This window comes from Micromesistius poutassou (assembly GCF_964030765.1).
Source record: "Micromesistius poutassou genome assembly, chromosome: 14".
Taxonomy (NCBI): Eukaryota; Metazoa; Chordata; class Actinopteri; order Gadiformes; family Gadidae; genus Micromesistius; species Micromesistius poutassou.
The window spans coordinates 17,453,045-17,473,949 of NC_140284.1; the positions used below are offsets into that span (position 1 = coordinate 17,453,045).

At 44.5% G+C, this 20,905-nt stretch overlaps 2 protein-coding genes across 3 annotated transcripts; one reads left to right on the top strand and one right to left on the bottom strand.

Moving 5' to 3' along the window:
- Nucleotides 1-205: 205 nt before the first annotated feature.
- LOC311358460 (mannose-1-phosphate guanylyltransferase regulatory subunit alpha-A) lies at nucleotides 206-7,600 on the top strand. 2 transcript variants are annotated; one of them, XM_084478489.1, is made up of 13 exons: nucleotides 206-344; nucleotides 724-821; nucleotides 1,111-1,214; nucleotides 1,414-1,606; nucleotides 2,049-2,108; nucleotides 2,399-2,529; nucleotides 2,777-2,791; nucleotides 3,913-4,047; nucleotides 4,462-4,559; nucleotides 4,667-4,713; nucleotides 5,135-5,227; nucleotides 6,292-6,460; nucleotides 7,084-7,600. In XM_084478489.1, exons 1-13 carry the CDS (start codon nucleotides 305-307, stop codon nucleotides 7,182-7,184), a joined length of 1,284 nt encoding a protein of 427 aa, XP_084334615.1. In that variant the 5' UTR covers nucleotides 206-304; the 3' UTR covers nucleotides 7,185-7,600. The 2 variants fall into 2 exon arrangements, with proteins under 2 accessions (XP_084334615.1, XP_084334616.1); XM_084478490.1 differs by lacking the exon at nucleotides 2,777-2,791.
- Nucleotides 7,601-8,439: 839 nt separating this feature from the next.
- Nucleotides 8,440-17,248, bottom strand: LOC311358255 (rac GTPase-activating protein 1; the record flags this gene model as incomplete). The annotated part of the gene is made up of 16 exons (XM_084478254.1): nucleotides 8,440-8,497; nucleotides 8,605-8,722; nucleotides 9,186-9,303; nucleotides 9,875-10,007; nucleotides 10,282-10,387; nucleotides 11,808-12,006; nucleotides 12,625-12,720; nucleotides 13,150-13,305; nucleotides 13,644-13,795; nucleotides 14,104-14,332; nucleotides 15,054-15,155; nucleotides 15,467-15,520; nucleotides 15,656-15,728; nucleotides 15,834-15,979; nucleotides 16,484-16,686; nucleotides 17,161-17,248. 16 exons carry the CDS (start codon nucleotides 17,246-17,248, stop codon nucleotides 8,440-8,442), a joined length of 2,031 nt encoding a protein of 676 aa, XP_084334380.1.
- Nucleotides 17,249-20,905: the final 3,657 nt, after the last annotated feature.

Genomic DNA, 20,905 nt, shown 5'->3' on the forward strand with positions numbered 1-20,905 from the left:
AATAACCCAGCTAGAACTCACTAGAACGAGTTTACTCGAACTACTTCTATACCTATTATTCAAATAATAATAATAAAAAAAAATAAGCTTCTTAATCATCAGTGTGTATCTATGCAGATTTAGACCATACTTCCTTAATGATCAATATTTAAAAATAATTCTAAATCCAGGTCTGTTTTCCCCTTCAAACCGGAACAAGGAAGTGGACAGTGTGACGTGGATATGAACTCTCTACGGAAGCTGCACTATCCTGCCTGACAGGGACTGCTACTGTGTTACTGTATTGTTTGTTTATTTATCAAAGATGTTGAAGGCAGTTATTTTAATTGGCGGTCCCCAAAAAGGTGAGGATGACCTACTTTCGTTAAACATTTAAACGAGCAACGGGCAGTTCTTGGTACTGGTAGTACTTGGTGGTTAAATTGTAGATGACGTCGAGAAACAGCTGATCGTATTTATTTTTATAACGTAGCCTTAAATAATTTCACTGAAAACAACAACAATGGTGTGCCATGTACGACCAGCTGGTAAATAATACAAAGGAATAAAACACACGATTGTCATTCTGAATTCTTATTTCTTACTCATGACTCATCTCATGGCTCCACCGACCCACTGGTTGATCATCTTCAGCCTTTTACTCTACAAGCCTACATGTGTTTTATCTTTAAGAATAACAAATAGCTCCAGTATTCAACCACTCTAACATATTATGTTCTACAGGGACACGGTTCAGGCCGCTGTCGTTTGAGGTTCCTAAGCCTTTGTTTCCAGTAGCCGGGGTGCCTATGCTGCAGCATCACATTGAAGCATGCGCAAAGGTGGGGGTCTCACTTGTACTCTAGTAGTCAAAGGCAGCCAAATACGAATACTATTTTTTCAAATCTGTTGTGTTGTCTTGGCAAGAAGCAACTCATATTAATTGTATACACAAATTTAAAAGTCGAATAAACCATTTAAATAATCAGATTATTGTCATCATGCATTTGTATAGGTCTGATCGCCAGCTTTAGAGTTAAGCATGTAGAAATGCTGGATGCAGTAATTGAAGAGACACATGGATAACTGCATGTTATCAAGCTGACGTTAGTTTTTTATTTTCGTTTTAAGATACCAAATATGAAGGAGATCCTGCTCATTGGCTTTTATCAGCCAAACGAAGAGCTGACGCGGTTCCTGTTCACTTCCCAGCAGGAATTCAAAATCACCATAAGGTAAATGGAGTACAACAGATCTTGTACTGTATTAAAACATGTACGTCTTCAGAGAAATATAAAGGGTTATAATGTAAAGAATAAAGTATTTAATCCTTTAATCAATGTTAATCGTCACCAGATGGGATTTCGGCCAGTTCACCACAAACCCCCGCACTGTTTGATCTAACTCTGAGCCCTTGTGCCCGCTGGGCGTCAGGTACCTGCAGGAGTACGCAGCGCTGGGCACCGGTGGAGGCCTGTACCACTTCAGAGACCAGATCCTGTCGGGCGGCCCCCAGGCCTTCTTCGTCTTGAACGCCGACGTGTGCTCGGAGTTCCCCCTGCCCGAGATGCTGGCCTTCCACAAGGAGCACGGAGACCCCAGCAGCCTGGTCATCCTCGGCACAACGGTGAGACCCTACAAACAGCCACACGTCTTTTGAAGCCTGGGTAAGGTGGTGGCTGTCATGGGTTGGGCCGACAAAGAAAAAGAAACGCAACCACGCAGGAGATAAATACACCAGCCTGATTGTAAGTGGTTACAAAAACACTTATTTACAAATGTATCTGTCTAGATCTAGCCCTATATAAAATACAATATAGACAACAGTAAACCTTTTCCTTTAGTTGAGCAGGTTAAGCCGCTGGCACTTATGCTGCTGGAATGAAAGCGGATCCGAGTCTGAGATGCTTTGCCAGCATCAGAGCAAGCCTGCCCACTATCAGGGGCACACCTGTGGCGGTCCGTTAGCAGCCATGCAACTGCCAGAGCATAGTTCTTGTTATTTTTAGACGGTGTCACCCTGTAAGGATCGATTTGATTCAGGATTTTTTTTTTTTTGTCTTTGCTAGGCAAACCGGAAGCAGTCGCTCAACTACGGCTGTATTGTTGAAAACGAGGAAACCAATGAGGTACTGCTGCTCCCTCGCTTTGTTATTCCACAAGAGCTCTCCTACACTATCAACAAAAGGCCACTTCATAACGATGTATCTGAATGGGCTTTCATTGAATTAAAGTCATGTGTCTAAAACACTCTTATTTAATGAATGCATCATGGGCATGTATACTATATATATCATAAGTCATAATTTAGAATCATTTATTATTGGAAAAAAATAATTTAGATCTAGATTCAGATTCATTCTCTCGTTAAGTAGGCGCCTACTTTAATCTGGCCTTCCTCGGCGTCCTGCCGTTTCAGGTCCTGCACTACGTGGAGAAGCCCAGCACGTTTGTGAGCGACATCATCAACTGCGGCATCTACCTGTTCACGCCCGATATCTTCCAGCACATCGCCGGCGTCTTCCAGAAGAACCAGCAGGACATTCTGCTGTGAGTCCCACCTCCTCGCTGCTCCTCCTCCTCCTCCTCCTCCTCCTCCTCTTCTCCTCCGGCCTGTTCTCCAGTCCAGTGTCCCATCAGGACACGGCCTTTCCCACAAGTTCATGTTTGACCTTATTTTGATTCACCTCATTTGTCTTTTTTTCTTCCTCCTTCTCGCCTGCTCTTCATTGGTTTACTTCTGTCCCCCCTCCCCCCCCCCCCCCTTACCCAACCCCCCATTCCGTACAATCATCAGGTATCCGTATGACGGGTGAGTAATGTGACGCTGCGTTGCCCGGCGTGTTGTTGCAGTGTGCGTAGTGTTTGATGTGGTGTGCCGTTTGGTTTACAACTAGAAGTAAATATCGGCGGCGCCACCCTGGGTCTCATTAAACCGGCTGGAAGTGCGTTTCGTCAGTCAATTATTACCTGGTATAGCTTCACACGTCCACCCATGATTGGTTCACCATGAGGTTGATAAAAATGTATCAACTTTAAGGAACAAAGTGATAAAAAAAGTTCTTAATTCAAACCCCTTTGGAATCAGCTCGGCTTCCATCCCCTCCCTGCTCCACCCTTCGGCCGCCGTCCCTATGGACAGACTTCCATTGTGGATGTCTGACGGCCCCGTTTTTAATTATATTCCTTTCATCCATTTTTTAACACTCCCTTTCATCTTTTGGGGCTCTCTTAACATCCAGGAGCAGGCGTGCTCAACGTGATGACTGGAGTATGTAGACTCTTCCACTTTTTTTTTTGGAGATCTCCACTGAGATCTCTTTGAACTGCAAGCCGTCCATGACACATTCAGATATATGTATGCACTAGTGTTAACGGTGGTAAGCCTCCTGGTGAACGCTTCCTCTACGTTGACACCAGAGACCAGGTCAGCCTCTTATTCCAACACCTTTTGTTTTGAATTGCTTATTGGGTTGCAATGGAGGCCCCTGGTCATATAAGGGAGCGTTAAACTACCAGTGGACCAAAAACAACAATAGCCTGAACAGCCTGTTTGTTTGCAGTTGTTTTCTCGTAGGGGTTAGGACATTTTAGTTTTGTCTCTAGCCTTCTCTATCCTTTTTTTTTTAGTAATTACCTGTTTAGATTTGTTTTCCCAACAGTGAATTTAGTAGTGGAACGCGTGAACGAATGAATGAATACGGTTAAATCATTGGGCTGTTTCGTTTTTACCTTGTCGTCGTGAAAACCCAAAAGATAAGCAAAACTATTATTGCGGTGGCATGCGTGCCTGGACTTATGCACTGTTGTGGAAAACGGGAGTAAATTGAATGCACTCTGACACTTTCTTTTTGCCAAATATCAAAGCAGCGGGTTATTGGTGAGAAAACAACAGTTCCACTGTGCGTCCTAATGCTGCGCTTCCTCATCCAGAGAGGAGCCGGCCAACGGCTGGCACCGGGCTGCAGCCATACGCCTGGAGCAGGACATCTTCACGGCTCTGGCCGGGCAGGGCAAGCTGTACGTCTACAAAACCCTCAGCTTCTGGAGCCAGATCAAGTCCGCCGGGTAAGTCCTTCTACCGCGACCACCCACCGCACACACTCCTCTCTCGAACTAAGGCCACAGCAGTCCAGTCATTTCAGGGGGTACTTTTGTTACATCTGGGTCGGGGGTTAGGTTTGGGTTGAGCTACCTGGTGTGGCTCTCTACTGAAGGCCCATTGGCTGGATACTCCTCAGCTGGATACAGATATGATTTGTGGTGATACATGTCGTTGGTAACATACGGATGTTTAACACAGTTTTGGATTTTAGGAGTTGTTTTTTTTGCACATTCAGGTTTCGGGGGGTATAGACCGGCATATCTGCTTTGCGTACACAAAACTCAATGAACATTGTTCATTATTTAACAAATAACAAGCAGTGAAGAAAAAGGGCAGGAGCGCTTCTCGACCAGCAGATCTGACGTCTCTCCCGACAGGTCGGCCATCTACGCCAGCCGGCTCTACCTCAACCGCTACCACATAACCCACCCAGAGAGACTGGCCTGCAACCAGGAAGGGGGGCCCAAAATAAGCGGTACATGGGCTGCCCTTTGTCTTTGAACCTCTTTAATCCCTTCCTTATCTAAATAACAGTATTTCTGCTTGTGTGTGATGACATTACATTTCTGTGTTTGTGTTCAGGTACTGTCTACATTCATCCAACAGCCAATATTGACCCTTCTGCTGTGGTAAGGGGCCCAGATATTTTGGACGGACTGTGCCTGTAATGGGCTGTCATGCATCAGTCAACACAAACACACACACACACTTTTAACGTTGAACAATCAGACTTTGCCTGATTCACTGGCTAGCCCCATTACCAGATGGCGTCCTTATTACATTTTTATGGTCACAATTAATGCAAAGTATAAATATAATGCTATCCAACTGAAGCTAGACAAACTAAAGGCTGCTCATGCAAAACCTGAAGTGCAGGCTTTTAGTAAAAAAAATACATTCAATACAGTCCATCATTTCCTCTAGTCACAGAACTGTATTTAAGAGTATTGAGTATTTTAAAGAAAATCCCTCTTTAATACAATTTATTAATACAGGTTTCATGTACAACCACCCCCACTTATTGCAATACCAACGACTCTGTGTCCACAGCTGGGTCCCAACGTGTCCATCGGGACGGGGGTGACCATCGGTGCTGGAGTGAGGGTCAGAGAGTCCATCATCCTGCACGGAGCCACACTCCAGGTACGCAGCGCCCTGGAGACATGCTTAGAGACCAGCTTAATACACTTGACCTGACGTGGACAAGCTAGGGCCTACCGCCGCCACACAGGAGCACATTCACGCAAGCATTTAGAATTTTACATCGGGATTTGAAAACAGTGGTGAGATTGAGATGCATATTTCTTTTGGTCTAAAGTGACATAATGGTTGAACAGGAAATGTTTGTAAACTTGTTTACAAATCATTGACAATTATAGAAAAAATATAATTTATGTTGTGTTAATTTCTTGCAGAAAATATTTTGTACAAATGGGTCACTGCATGTGCCTTCATAAAAAGGCCACTTGCATATGGAGGTGGTCCGCAAAAGCTTGAGAACCGCTGATGTCGACATCCATTGTTAAAACCACCTCCGGAGGAAGTGTACTACTACACTAAATCTAGAGATGGCTAGAGATCATTTCTCTAGACGGAAGCTCTCGTAGTTTTCACATGCTTAGCTGATGTCACCTGTCAACCTATATAAAGCAAGGTGGGATTCATATGAAACATCCTAAATAGCGCTGTGCCAATTTTGAGGACATTCATTATAAAGCTTAGCCTGGAAATCCAGACCCACATCTAGAAAGCTGTAGGGGCTGGCAAAGAGTAATGAAAATGGCCCAACTCGAGGGGCAGCACCAAGCATGCATTTGAAAATATCACTGCACGCAATTGGATAACACTACGACCAATCAGAAGAATACAAGACGTATCCAGTCCAGACCAGCGGAGCTAACCAATAGATAAGACTATTGCCGTATCCGGTCGGTAAAACAGCAACGCTTTTGTCCCGCCTATATCAGATACACAGATGCGATTGGTTAATGTTCTGGGCCAGGGGAATCGGGGAGTGAGTATATTGCTCGTTCCCAGAGTGACTCACTGAGCAAATTCAAATTGTGCTCACGAGAACTCTGGATTTCCAGGGTATATAAAGCTTGTAATGTAGATACAATCTAAATTAAAACAGTGGTAGAATAGAGATATTTATAGGACAGGACAGGTTTGTTTTGCTGTGTAAATGACCTGTCCACCCTCCTCAGGATCACTGCTGTGTGTTGAACTGCATCGTTGGATGGGACAGCACCATTGGAAAGTGGGCGCGAGTGGAGGGAACCCCAAGTGACCCAAACCCAAACGACCCCTACGCAAAGATTGACAGCGAGACGCTCTTCAGAGACAGCAAACTGACGCCATCCATCACCATCCTGGGTAACTAGAACAGCAACATTGTCATTACTACTCACCTAATCCAGAAAAATCGGTTTACTATAGTTATGAAGTTCTGGCCCTAATTCTTGACAGTATTTTAACTGACAACCAATAACCAAATGGCTCTCTTAAATAAGGCCGGCAAAAGTCAGTTTTATCCGGTACAAAGCACAAGGGACACAAGATATGCTCTGAATCGGAACAATCGAACCCTCAGCCAGTTCAAAATTGTTGCGAGTGCTCTTCCAGAATGTGCCACTGGATGGCACAAGTGAGCAGGAGACTGCATACAACTTAGGATCGCAAGGTACAACTTCAGCAATATCGGAAACGTCTGCTTAAAGCTTGTGAAACGAATGTTGACCCAGCTAGCAAACATAAAGTACACACAATAATTATTTTCAGTTTTGTTCTGGATTCAATTCAGAACATGTTAGCTGACACAATTTAACCTTGAAGCTCAATGCAGTCTATAGGTGTAATACTCTCATAGGAGAAAATGGCTGTGCTACTGTAATAGTAATGTTTTGTACGTAGGAGAGCAGTCTTCATTCATCAGTTTACAAATGGATTGACTGCAAAAACAGTTCAACTCTAACCACCATCGTGTCCTGTGCTCCTAGGCTGCAACGTGACCATACCTTCAGAAGTGATCATCCTCAACTCCATTGTCCTCCCGCACAAGGACCTGAACCGCAGCTTCAAGAATCAAATCATTCTTTAGTTCATCTTCCGCCTGCCACATCCACCGAGTGTCACGATGTAGGATACATGAACGCCCTGAACGCTGAGTTACTGTATATAGGATGTCACGACGGTAGAGGTATGGGACATTTGTTTAGTCGTATGATAGATTTTTATAGATATATATATATTTGTGAAGCCTCAAGTGTCAGCAATGCTAGAGTACAGCAGTGAAATTATGCATAGTGATTCACCTTGAAGTGATGCCAGAACTTTATATTGGGATAGGATGACGTTTGTTAGTGTTTTAAAATAACAGCACACAGCCATGTAATATATTTGACTGGATGATAGATGGGAGTGAGACGTTTGACAAACAAGGGTGACTGACGATGGTTTGGGAACTTGCCAAATTCAACAAAGCCTTTTGTAATAATTAAAAAAAAAAGCAAAGCATATCGTTGATAATGTGTGTGCTTATTACAAGGAGGTAATTTACCAGTGGGTCTGATTGAAGCCTTTAGGCCTTTTAACAGTTAGGCCCACCCCCAGAAAATAAATAGGCAACGTTAGCATTTCAAAGCTAATCAAGGCCGCCTCCCTTCCTTAAATGTAAACTCACTAGGGGGGCTGAGATTGGGTGCTTGAGTATCCTGCGGCAGCTCAAGTAAGGGGCGTTTGATTCCATTACAACAGAGGTCGTCGCAATCAGAGTAAAGTTATCCGGGTATACCAGATAACAATATTGGGCCTTTGTCTAACATCTAGTTAGCCTTATGTTGCTAAATATCCTGTAAGAGCATAATTATCTCTTGGGGGCACAGTTTAGAGAACGTTTCCAATCTCATGTCACACTGGGGTCAGTACACAAGGTCCTATTTCAATTCATTAAAATATTTGCTGAAGATAGTTATAAATATTTTTTATTACAAACAATTATATTATTACAGATACTCTTTAGAGTCACGGGGTACCTGTGCTTTTCAAGGATGCACATCTCTCAAGTGGTTAAAAAAGAAATTAAGTCAGTTTTATACAAATTGAATAGCTTTCATTAGTGCACCATTAGGACCCTATTAGAGTCCTACTGGACCACAACCATAATACTTTGTAGATCTGCTGCAATCCAGAATTCATTATCTTAACAGTTTCTCCCCCCCGCCCTCTCCACTTCATACAACTGTTAGAGACATTACTTATGAACAAAAGTGCTTGTAGTTCTTGCGTCTTAATATCTACATTTTCTTCAATGGAGATTTCCCCACCCCATCCCCTTAGTATAACGCACGCAGCGCTCACGGCGGCTGAGGAGCGGAGAAGAATTTCCTTTCTGGGTCTGCCTTCACCTTGACACTGATGTGCAGAGAAGTTTGTGAAAACATTACAATTAATTGCGGATTACTCGGGCCACTGTGATAGCAATACAGCGGTGACGCTGACAACATAAGGGCTGGTCTCACTTGTTGGAGGGGTGGCCAAAGTTCCTGATGCGGCCGCGGAGGGAGGCCCTGCTGGGTGGCCTGTAGCCCTGGCTCAGCTCTGGGGACGTCACCGGCGTGAACAGACGAGTGGAAAGCCCTGGAACATGGGTGAACATGGGTACACATGGTGCTAGCTTGGGTTTATGAGTCGGACTGCAGCTACATTGCAACAATCACAGAGACAAGGCTTTGAGTGTGATGAAGGATTTAAACATTTTATATTGGGAGCTAAATAAAATCCTAAGATGTACTTATTAATGCCAGATGGGATATCTGGCAATATCAAACGCCAGTCGTTTGTAGAATCCTCCAAAGTCCTGCAAGTCAGGCAAGTCTGAAATGCATTGGTAAAGTAGGATATAGACTTTGCCTTGTGTCAGACAAATTGTTGCAGGAAATCTGTACACGATTCCCTTTGTCACTTTTTATTGACACTGTAAATAAAAGCAACGCTTTAACCTTCAACCACTCATTCCAAATGTCTCCAAAACAAACAAAGTGGCATTAAATCCCCACTCAATGATGCAAACATCACCATGCTTCTGACGACATGTGCTTACCGTGGCCGTTGTTATTGGGGGTGTTGTTGTTGGCGTTGTCAGTCGTGGAGAAATCCTGCTCCTTCTGCAGTAAATGTTTCCAGTACTCTTCAGGGAGGGACAACATGCAGCAAACCACCTGGAATAACCAAATCAAGCCCGTCAGCCAATGCACTGCATCAGTTACAATCATGCAACCTTTAAAGTGTCAGAACATTTTCGTTTTATAAGGAAAGGTCCATGTAATTTTTTGCGTTTCTCATCCCATGTGTTTGCAAGTCGCACACCCAACCGTTTTGTGAACGCTCTTCTCTGCTCTACCTCCGGTCCAATACTTTGTGACGGCAGCACTGAGGGTATGCTAAAGCCTCAATGGGTGGATGTGTGGCTCAGACAGAGCGCTTATAGCACTTTATTACACATTATTGCGTGCCACATTACATATACAATGTCGCCCGTACCCACTTCACTAGATAAAGAAAATAATTAAGGTTCATTTTAGTGTTTAGTTAGCCTTTGATTTCTTCAATTGGTGACACTTATTAAACTTTCAAATAACCTCATTACATGCAATCTGTTCCATTACAAATGAATAATGCATAGTTTCCTCAGAAGTCCACGCCCGCATAGAAACACCAGAGTACAACTAGAAAAAGCCCAGCAAATGTCTTAAGTTGCCTGTTGGCCAGACCTGGGTGAAGGAGACTGACCCTGGGTTGTGTGGCGGTATCCTTCAGGATGGTCCTCGGCGGGGGCTCGGCCATACCGTGGCCCACGATAGTCGGTCCAAACACCCGCGCCAGGTTGGTCTTGTCCATTTGACAGTGAGGACTCCTCATGACCCTGTGTAAAAAAGGACCCAAAAAAATATCACAACACCGTCAACGTAACGACTCTGGGCACGTATTCACCGATCCAGTCTAAAACAACCTACAGCATTATAGTTGCAGTTTTATGGTCCAGAGTAAATGAAGCGAAATCAAACAAATGCAATACTCCCGATACCATAATGTACATCGACCTCTCTGGATACCCGAACATTAAATATTTATGGTGATAAACGGTTAGTCCTTTCAGACGACGGGAGAATCGGTGCCAGCCATAAATGAGGTCGAACCTCTGCAAGTGGAGCATGAGGAACGCCAGGGTGTCTCGATTAGCCCTGGGCAGCTCTCCGATGACCTGGTACATGATGGCCGTGGCGTTGTCCTCATCAGGAATCTCTGGTGCGGACACCATGGGTTCAATTAGGATGTGGTGCATTGTGGGGCCCACGATTTACCGGGGTGCCCAAGGGGTATGCATTATTCTGCAGCACAAGAGACTGGCATGATGACAACTACAGCACCACATAAACGGAGCAGTATAAAGACCAGCGTACATTATTCAAGGAATAGCTCCAATAATAGCACAAAATATCACACAAAAAACACATTAAAAAAAAAAGCTTTTTTGAAAAAAATAAAATAAAGTATGAATGATGATGCTTCAACGCAAGTGTCATCGTAATACAGGAGACCAAGATTTGGCCACTCATTGCCAGCCTTCTCCCTTGCCCTGCGTGCCAAAGCATCGTGCACACACTCCGTTCACGCATCCACCACGAATATGCTGCAGGAGCAATATGCAGGAGTAACGGGTTGGGTCCTGTCATGTCTAGATAGGAAAATGCACCCAAGAGCAGTATGTGCTCATTCTGGTAATCTAAGTTATAGTACCATAGAAGATAAGTCCACTCCAGTGTTTTGTTTATGTCACCACTTTGCATGCTGGGGGCAGAGTGTATTTGTCGCCCGGCTCGACCCAGCCAAATGTAACCCCAGCATGAGAAGGCACTAACCACTGCTGTGTGATGAATGCCTCAACTAGACAAGGAAGTACGGTCTCCAGGCCGCACAGCCAAGTGGCGTGGCAGTTTTTACTTCCGTTTAGTAAACTATGGGAATGTCGCCACAAATCACCTCGACAAAGCATGTATGGGAAGGAATAAAAAAAAAAAATACTCTCAAACTGCACACAGGACGTGCCTGATTCAATTCATTCGCTGCTAGGACACCAGCGGGTTGGGTGGCAATGGAATGAGCTTATGTATTGCAGTCATTGACCATTTTTGGTTAAAAAAGGAAATTTAGCATCCAAAAAATTAACTTCATACCCATGCCCTGGGAACAGGCACGGCACATCAAATATAATCTATTCAGAATATAAAAAACAAAATACCTCTAGTCAAGCGTTCTTCTGTTCATGTGCATCTAAACATTTTCAGTGCTTAACATAATGTCGACTGAGTGTCATCTTGGGAACGCTAGAAAGCTTGCATCAATTATCTGAAATGACACCACAATCACAGGAAAATAGGCTGGTGATAATAGGATAAGCCTGCAATCGTGAAGATGACTAACTGCAGGGCTGATTATGGAGCCGTGGTACATTTTCACAGCTCTTGACATTCATCGTTTTGTGCACAAATTCAACCAAGACAAAATCATGAGGCTATTCCCATCTCTGCTTGGTCATGGGTAATGATGATATTCATACAACAATCAGAGCCTGGCTGAATGTCCGGGCGCTTTCACAGACGGATTTTCCCCTCTTTCCCGGGCGTTTTTAAACCGTGACCTGCTGCCACGATCCAGACCCTACCTGCCGCCTGCATGAAGTTCCGGTGGAGCTTGTGGGTGACTAGTGGCTCCTTCAGCTTCCGGAAGAAGTCCTTGAGGAGGCCGCACACAACGTGGATCTCGCCCACCTTGTGTAGCATCAGGGAGCCTTTCCCCTGGACGTACTTCTCCCTGAGCTCCTTCACCAGCCGGTCGCCCCCCGGGACGCGGTAGATGCCTCTCTGCAGAGCGAGACAGGGGGAGGTGTCAGAGGAAGGGAACACAGTCTCCTTTTCTTTAAAGGTCCCATGACATGACCAGTTGTAGCGTGATTAGCCGTCACAAGCCTTTTTGAAAATCTGTCTGTTGTCGTGCCGGCGTGTCCACCTAGACGTGTGACGGATAGATGAGCAACGTTTGCTACAGTCCACTGGGTAGGCTGGTGGACTGATCTATCCAGCACACATCTCGGTGGACACGCCCACCTGTGATGTCATAACAGACAGATTTTCTAAACGGCTTGTAACGGCTAATCACACCACACCTGGTGGCATGTCATGGGACCTTCAAAGAAAAAAGGATGGGCCACATTGCAGCTGTGATAGCTTTAGACCCTTCCTGCTCAGGCAGGTGCATCCTTGTTGGATTGGATGGTTGTGGATGAGGCAATGTTATTCAAATCTGGGATTAGGCAGGTGGCCTTTACAGTAGCACATCAAACCCGATAAGTCCATGTTATTAAACTGGTCATTTTGAAGCGTGTAGGTGGCAGCAAACTCAAATGCGTTCCAAAATGTACTACAAGTAAGTACTTTTTTGAAGTAACCATTTGTTGTAATTGAGCGATGAAATTAACTTACTTCTTCAAGTCCCCTTCTCTCGATTTCATTCACACACTGTATGATCAAGAGAGGGATCCTCGGGTGAGTCGCAGGCGCAAAGCTGTCCAAAGTGTCCTTAAAATAAAAAAATAAAGTCCATGAATCCAAGCCCACCTGAGGCTGAGTGGAATGCCAACACAACCGTATCCAGCCCGAAAAATATGTATGAATGAATATTGGAACAGGTCTGGGGTGGGAAACAATACCTAACATTTTTAATCTTGCGTCAAAATGGTCTAAAATGGAAACGGCTCATTGAATACTTTTCATGGAATCAGATTACTTAGAATAAATTACTTTGAAGCGAAGATCAGATAAAGAATGAGAACTAAAACTAGAATCCGATGCGATATAGTTGGAGTCATCCCGTAATCTTCTGATACAGTGGGATTAGGGGATTTGAAATTGGTCTTGGATGTTATCGCCTCCCCTATTTGTACCCTATAATATACCCTAGAATGCTTCAGTGTTGCATGGGCCCAGGGCTTTCACAGACAGCAGTACCGCTTGCTTGCTCTGCGTGGTGGAAGGCGAGCAGCCTTCAGTGCATTTTAGCTTGCATTCCGGATGGGCCACCACGCGGCATTCCCGGCACTTCAGCGCCATCTTCCCAAAGCGGATCCTCTTGCCGCACGGCACGCACGTCTCTGGTCGGATCACCTGAAAGAAAGGTGGTCTTTTTTCACAGCTTCGCCCGGCAACCATTTCAGCAAATCACAGACCCGTTTCCGAGACTGAGCTGCCAATTGTACGTGGGTTTGTTCTTAAAAACATAAAAAAATTTGTAATGAAATGCAACATTGTGATTCAAAATGAAAAGCAAAGACGTTTAGAAACACTGCCATTCTTCCTTCTGTCAAAATGAATCCAAAATACAATTACCACAACCAAGATTATGCAGTACCCTGTATACATTTGGTATCACGAAAAAAGAAAACCCTCATTATTTCTAAACTATTTCTGTGTGTGTTGCATGCGTGTGTCAAGTGTGTTCATACCGTTTTGGAGAGGAAAACATGCTTCAGGGATCTCTCCAGCGTGGGCGTGTAGATGGGCCCTTGGTAAACGTTGGCCTGGGTCACCCTAGTCTCTGCGAGGATTTCAGGCTCCGCTAGCGTCTCATCGTCAGGCCCCCACACAGAGGTTTGCTCTGAGGAGAAGCGGAGGAACATCAATAAATTGCGAAAGCCATTCTGGTATACATCCAGGGAAACGGGTCTCCGGATCTACAGCCCAACACCCGCGGTTCATAAAATGAATTGGTCTTAAAGGGGAAATATTGTACCACCAGGTATAAACCCTGCTCATCTATCCGTCATACATCTAGGTGGACACGCCCACCTGTGACATCAGAAGCAGCACATTGTCAAAACGGCTTGTAACGGCTAATCACACGCACACCTGGTGGCATGTCGTGGGACCTTTACACTGCGGCCGGCAGCCCAACTTCACCCTCACCTCCGACACTGCCCAGGCGTTCCTGGGACAGGGTCCTGGCGCCCTTCTCCGGGGTCTTCTGGGTGATGGCGATCACCATCCGAACCTGGCCTCCGTTCTCCGGGGTCGTGAGGGACGCCTCCACAAGGGTCTCCGCGTCCTGGAGGACGACAGGCTGACCGGGGGCCAGGCGGCTGGAGCTGGCGTGCGTGGAGGCCGGGCAGGTGAACTCGGGAATGTCAGGGAGATACTTTAAAAATTGAACAGAGTGGTCATGGTTAAATAACGGGGACCGTATGGGCGTGTATGAATGTACACAGGCAATCTGCCAATGGCGGAGACCAGCTTTTGGGCTGTGGTCCAGATGGATTTCTGGCCAAGCACACAGGTGTGCTTGTCTGCACAGGGAGGGAGGGTGTCACCAACAGTGGACCAAGATATGATGGATGAGCCATGAAATAGGAACAGACATCTCGCTGTGCCCGAATTCATTGGGGGCGGAATAACATTTCTTAAATCACTGTGAGGTCTCGTCACGCCAGGGACCAGGCTAATCTTTTGTTAAACACAGTGACATATTAGACACGTGTGTGAGTTGGTGGCGGCCATTGGGTTATGTAGGCCTTGTCCCCCTTGTTCTATATATATGTTTATAGCCTATGGTACATTCTCCTACCATCTAGAAAATAAAAATACAGCAAAAGTGTGTATAAATCTACCTCCACCCAACAGTTTTGCTGAAATTGAATTTTGTTTGCACGCCTTCTTCCACCCAAATCCAAAGAGTGAACCACATGAATTAGTTTTTATCCATATGGTCAACCACCATGAGCAAAAATACTAGAAAACTAATAGTCTCAAAATAACGAAATAAGGTTGACCAAATTACGAAAATATGATAATCATAATGAAGCCCCAGGTACTTTTAATTATTCGTGCATGCAAGCCACGCTGCAAAAAATAAAAAATACCTTTTCCAAAGCTTTTCTTTCCGGAACATTCTCAGAGATGTTTCCCAGTCTTCCTCGATGACCAATTGACGCCGCTACTGCCATTGGTCCCATGGATGACCTCTAAAACACACGTCAGAACAAATAAAGACATGGAAATCTTTTAAAGCACAGTCACACATGTTCATATGTGACTAGGCCAAATAAAGAGAGAGAGGGGAAACCACTATACAAGTCTTAAACCTGCCAGCAGGCAATAATCCGTTTTAGTCGGTTGGTTTACGTCGTTCAGTTTTTAAATCAACTTTTTTACAATAATCTTTCAATTGACTACCTTCTACCTTATAAACATCTCACTGTGCCATTGTGTGACCTCATGTTGTCCTTAAGGGTTAACCCAGCGTTGGCCTACGGTGCATTGCTGCAGTGCTTACCCTCTTCTCCCGAGCTCTGGACCTCAGGGGCTTGATCACAGTGGTGTCGAGGTCCTGCAGTTGGATCCAGAGTCAGATGGCAAGCGTTACATTTGAGATAACTTCTTTAGGTTGTCTACTTTTACATGCGACCAAAAGGCAGATCTCTTTAAAAGATAAAGTATGTCCACAACAGAGCAGTGAACAAACCAGGTCGTCGTCTGTTCTATCGTAGCTGATGTCGGAGTGTGACAGGAAAGACGACTCGTCGATGATGGAAAACCTTAAGGAAAACAAGAACTGAGCATGTAAGCAATCGATTTTCAAATCAGAAAACCCCCCTTCTGTTTTTGAACGGAAGACAATAACGAAAACAGAAGTGGTTTACCGTTTACCACTCCTAAGTAGGGTGACATTGGATCCCTTTCCCTTGTGGTCAAAAGTGGCCAGCAGTGATTTCTGCTCGTCGTTCAGACACGCGCTGGATTTGCCGTCATGGACCAGAATGTCACACATTAGCTGCATCTGTCGCTCCTGGACGAGACAACAGCAAGTCATGCAGTGGCGTGTGAGAGAACACACACACACACACACACACACACACACACACACACACACACACACACACACACACACACACACACACACACACACACACACACACACACACACACACACACACACACACACACACACACACACACACACACACACACACACAAAAATAACAGCAAATAATTTGATGCTGCAATGACAATAGAAAAAAGGCAGAAGTGTCCTTGTGCATTGCTGCAGGGCTTACTCCACAGAACAGCTGTGTCCCTGAGATCCAACAACCCTACTTATTTAATAACCTTTAGTTATTTGGTTTTCATTAACCACATCAGGAAAACAGAAACCCTGAAAATAAATCCCCAGATGGTTAAACAGGTCCATGGTTCTGAGATTTTCTAAGCATGATTTATCTTTTATCACTATGTTAATGCAACAGTTGAACGTTTGGAGGCTGAAATCTATCGATCTGTGCGACCAACTCACCAAGTACTGGTAGTCTGCCTCAATCTTATAGCGCTTCTTTATCTCCACGTCCACCTGGTTTCTCGCGTGTTTCAATTTGACCTCCAGAGCCGCCTTGGCGACATCTGATTTGACGAGGAGCTCCTTGTACTTCTTCATCTCTAGCTCCGTGTGAAGCCATTTCTTTCTGGTTGACTCGAAGCTTTTGACAACTTCAACAAACTCTGGACAGGGGTGATGGTAGAGAAAACAACAGGTGTGTGACGTGCACTCTGGTGTCGATCATGAAACATGTTTATCAATGATCAATGATGACCACGATTCAATCATCAATGTATTGATGCCAATCTACACGCTACGGTCACCCACGAAGAAACACAGGTCCAAATGGAAGAACGAAATCACTGAAATAAAAAAACTGGAATAGACTACGCGCTTCAAGGTATGCTATTGCAGGCACTTCCGACTAGGGTTTCTCCAACCATTCCTTCTTTACTACGCACACGATTATAATCAATGGGTTCATCTAACGAGAACTCATTAACCAGGAGACTTTCAAAATTCCAGAGTGTGCACTGGGACCTTTAGGCCTTTATTAGTGCTCCTAAGGCATTTGGCCCTTTTATCGATAATTTATGCCACGGAGGAACTTAAAGCGAAACCCCGTGTGTCCTCCTCCCCCTCAGTCCGTGTCTTACCGAGCTCTGTGGCCAATGCGTTTTCCATTGTAATCCTCTCAAGGCACAGGGCCAGAAGTTCTCCCACAATTACCCGAGATTCCCCCATCGCTGATGGCAGAAAAGTTCTACCCTCAGCACGGATGATTACGCACGGATGATTACGTCCGCATTTCCCGTGGGTGATTTATCCCTTACGTGGAAATAAACCTTGGGGCAAACAAGAGCTGTTCCTCACCGTACCGTCGACGGGTGGGTTTACACGGATGGGTAATGATCAGTGTGATTAAAGGCCCTGACACACCAACCAGATTATCGGTCGTCGGACAGTCTAGCGAGCTCGGTGACCTGAGTCTGCTCTGTGTGTGATGTGCGATCGGCCGTCGTCAAAGCCGTCGGTGATCTTTTCAAGCCTTCGGTGTTCTTTTCCGCCGATTGCACATGTTGAAAAGGGCGGGAAGCGGGCTAACGTTACCGGCGTAGAAAGATATAACGGTTTATTACACGGCTCTTCTCAATGCTGGGGAACGCTCCGTTCACTTGAATCGGCCTTCCCGATTTCGGCGGTAAATTCCTTTTTGGTAATTGACCGTTGCTTAGCATAATTGACCGCTGTCAAGGAAAGTGGATTTTTTTTGCCTCTGATTCACGTCTTTCGTATCACCCCGCAAGTAGTCCGGTAACTTATCAACCCTAGCGTTTTCGGTTGCTAAGCGACGTCAACGTTTTTGGCGAACTATTTCTCTGCTGATCAACACTACGAATGGTAACAAATGAATTGTAAAAACACGCACTGTGTGAAGTTATTTTTTCGTTTTCGCAAGTAGCCGTGTAATAAGCGGGATAATGTATAGAACGCCGGCCATTATCGAAAATAATGACCGGCGTTCTACACATTATCCCTACATAAACTGTGACATGTTGCTGGCGTCGCGGTCATAGTTGTGCGGGGGTGGAAGACTCATATTTTCTTGTACAAATCTTGTATCGCCCACATGTCAAGATGTAGGCCTACAGGCATCTGTTAAGGATGAGATGCATACTTTAACCAGATAATCAGCGATAACAACTTGAAAAAAAGTGCAAAGATATGCATAGTGAAAAAGGATGGAAACACGGTAGTTAAAAGGCAGGCGTCCAACTAATGTCTCAGTATTTAACAAAACATATACCTTGTAAGATATAACTTTTGTTCGCTGGTCAGTGTTTTGTTTTTATTTTTTTGTTGTCTTATTAAAAATAAGACAACAAGGTAATTCATGCTGGGAGACATTTTGGTTATTTGCTTTTAACGTCATTCCTTTTATTTGAAGATAACAAACTTTTACCTGCCTGACATTAACCTAGGTCTTAATATTACACATTAATTCCTTAAAATGTGTCATATTGACTGTCAAGGTTGAAGTGACACATTTGCAACATTTCCTCCCTCATTGGTCTCTTGAGAGCAAGGCAGGAAAAACAGACATTTGTCCTTCAGACCACATTAAAAGTTGCAGGAGTCAAGAGGGGACAGTTCTTATTATACATCCATGGGGCAGGCAGCCGTGCAGTCAGTAGCAATTGAAACCTTGATCATGTGGGTCGGGAAAGAGTCGTGATTTATGCAATAGGGTAGATGGTCAAAAATGTAGCCTTCTACAATATTTATTAGCCACGCACACAATCACTCAGTACCGTCGCAGCCAGGGAGGTGACTAGATGGAGCAGTAGCCATGCCATTGCATAATGCAAGACTATCTCAAATTCATGGGGGGTAGCGGCGTGAATATTTGCATCATTTCCAAGCCCCTCAGGTTGCTCACGATTAAGATTAAAGGTGTGTGTGTGTGTGTGGGGGGGGGGGGGGGGGGGGGGGGGAAAGGATGTGTGGATGTTTTTGCTTAGCTGGCACCAACTGTCGGAATGCCTCCTCATGATTCCCTCGTGATAACATAACTTATGATGGCTCATCAAACTTAGTTATGTTCAGCTAACAAATCAAAGTCTTCCTGTCCTCTGAGTAAGCTCCATATCGGGACCGAACCGAGACTGATCGTATATTTGAGAGACAGATCAATTGGGCATGGCAGTGCCACTATTGCTGCCATGGGTCCCTAGCGTTTTGTGTTCTTCACTTGTCCATGATACCTCACTTCAAAATGAAAAATCTAATTTCTTATATTTTTATGTTTTTGTATAATTCCAATCGCTTCTAGATCTCTTGATGAATGCCATGGCCTACTTCAAAGAGTTTGCTCTCTCTGAGTTTGATGCAAAGAAGTTCCAGGTAAGAGGACAGTTCAACTTTAAATTTGTTATTCTGTTAATGAATGTTACTGAGATTCTTGTTTTCTGATCCAACGCCCTCAGGCTATTCCTGCTAAACCTGGGTAGTGGATTGGGAGGTGAACTTGTCTGTCCCCAGCAGAGGGCACTCTTGGTGTGTGTGCGTGTGTGTGTGTGTGTGTGTGTGTGTGTGTGTCTGTGTCTGTGTGTGTGCGTGCGTGTGTGTGACAGTAACCGTTTTTGAACAGAGCTCTCTTGTGTTTGGTTGACCTTGGCCTGGTCAATGTAAAGGCCAATCTGGACCAGATACGGTATGGAAGACGTGCGTGATCTGGAGCCACACGTTGCCGTGCCCCAGCCTGCTTCCGTGTGGGAACCGGTGTACATTCTCCTTAAGGGTAAGCTGTGTGTTGTCATCAGAAGACAGTCCTTGGTTTTTCAGAGTTTATTCAAAGTAAACTACCATTTAAGGCTTTGAGAGGGGTCAGTGGGCTTGAGTCACTTTGCCCGAGGCAGGTGCAGTGCTAAGCACAATTGCAGATGCCTTTGGCCACCTTTTAATATTTTGATGAGTAAGAAATGAGGGGTATAGGTTGTTTCCTTGGTGAATGGATGGGTTTTTTCTACACAGATCCCTATATGGTTTATCCCTCACTGCTCTCGCATCTCACCAGGGGTCAACTAGAGACTACACACTTGGGGGTATGTTATACAGCTTATTCTTAGTAGCTCTTAAGGTTACTGATGCATAAAGTTGGAGCTAAATACAGGAGCCGTTTCAATCTAATCTCCTCTCTGCCTGACTGCAGACTTAAATATACAATTATTGACTCTTTTTATCAATGCACTGGAAGTCGAATTTCAAAGATACAGCTTTAAAAATGTTACAGAGCAGTTTTTTAACTGTTCTGCATGCTACTGTGTTATTACTGCATTTCCATTGCTGATTCACAGCCTACGTTGCAAGAGCTCTGCCAAGTATTCAGATAGGGCTGCAGTACAGCTGTCCAAAATGTGTCTAGATGTTCACATTTTACTCATACCTTCAAATTCTTAGCATTACAGTTGCTCCTGTGATGCAAATGAGTCTTTATGCGTGAAGGAGAGATAAAAAGCTGTAGTCTTCTCCAGGTGAGTCTTGAGGTCACCACTTTCATCATCCAATTTCTATAACAGTGCTTCAGTTTAAATTACAATAGACCAGAGCTACTTTTAATATACCTTTTGTATATTAAAATTGGACCAAGTTTTGGTTGGCTTTGTCCGTTTCCCATTTCCTTTATTATAAACACCATCTTTCCCGATCCTGCCTCTCTCTATACTACACACACACACACACACACACACACACACACACACACACACACACACACACCTCTCCACCACCACCACCTTACTCATCTGTCTTCACACATGCATGTAATTCTGTTGTGATCTTTCAAAACATTTATTTTTCTCTAAATTAACTGCTCATTCCATGCTACGGCGATAACAATGT

Bases quoted from the DNA above. Each gene is read 5' to 3' on its own strand.
- LOC311358460 (XM_084478489.1), top strand. From the start codon at position 305: ATGTTGAAGGCAGTTATTTTAATTGGCGGTCCCCAAAAAG. The intron at 1,215-1,413 runs GTAAATGGAGTA...GCTGGGCGTCAG, and splicing joins GAATTCAAAATCACCATAAG to GTACCTGCAGGAGTACGCAG. The intron at 4,714-5,134 runs GTAAGGGGCCCA...CTGTGTCCACAG, and splicing joins ATATTGACCCTTCTGCTGTG to CTGGGTCCCAACGTGTCCAT.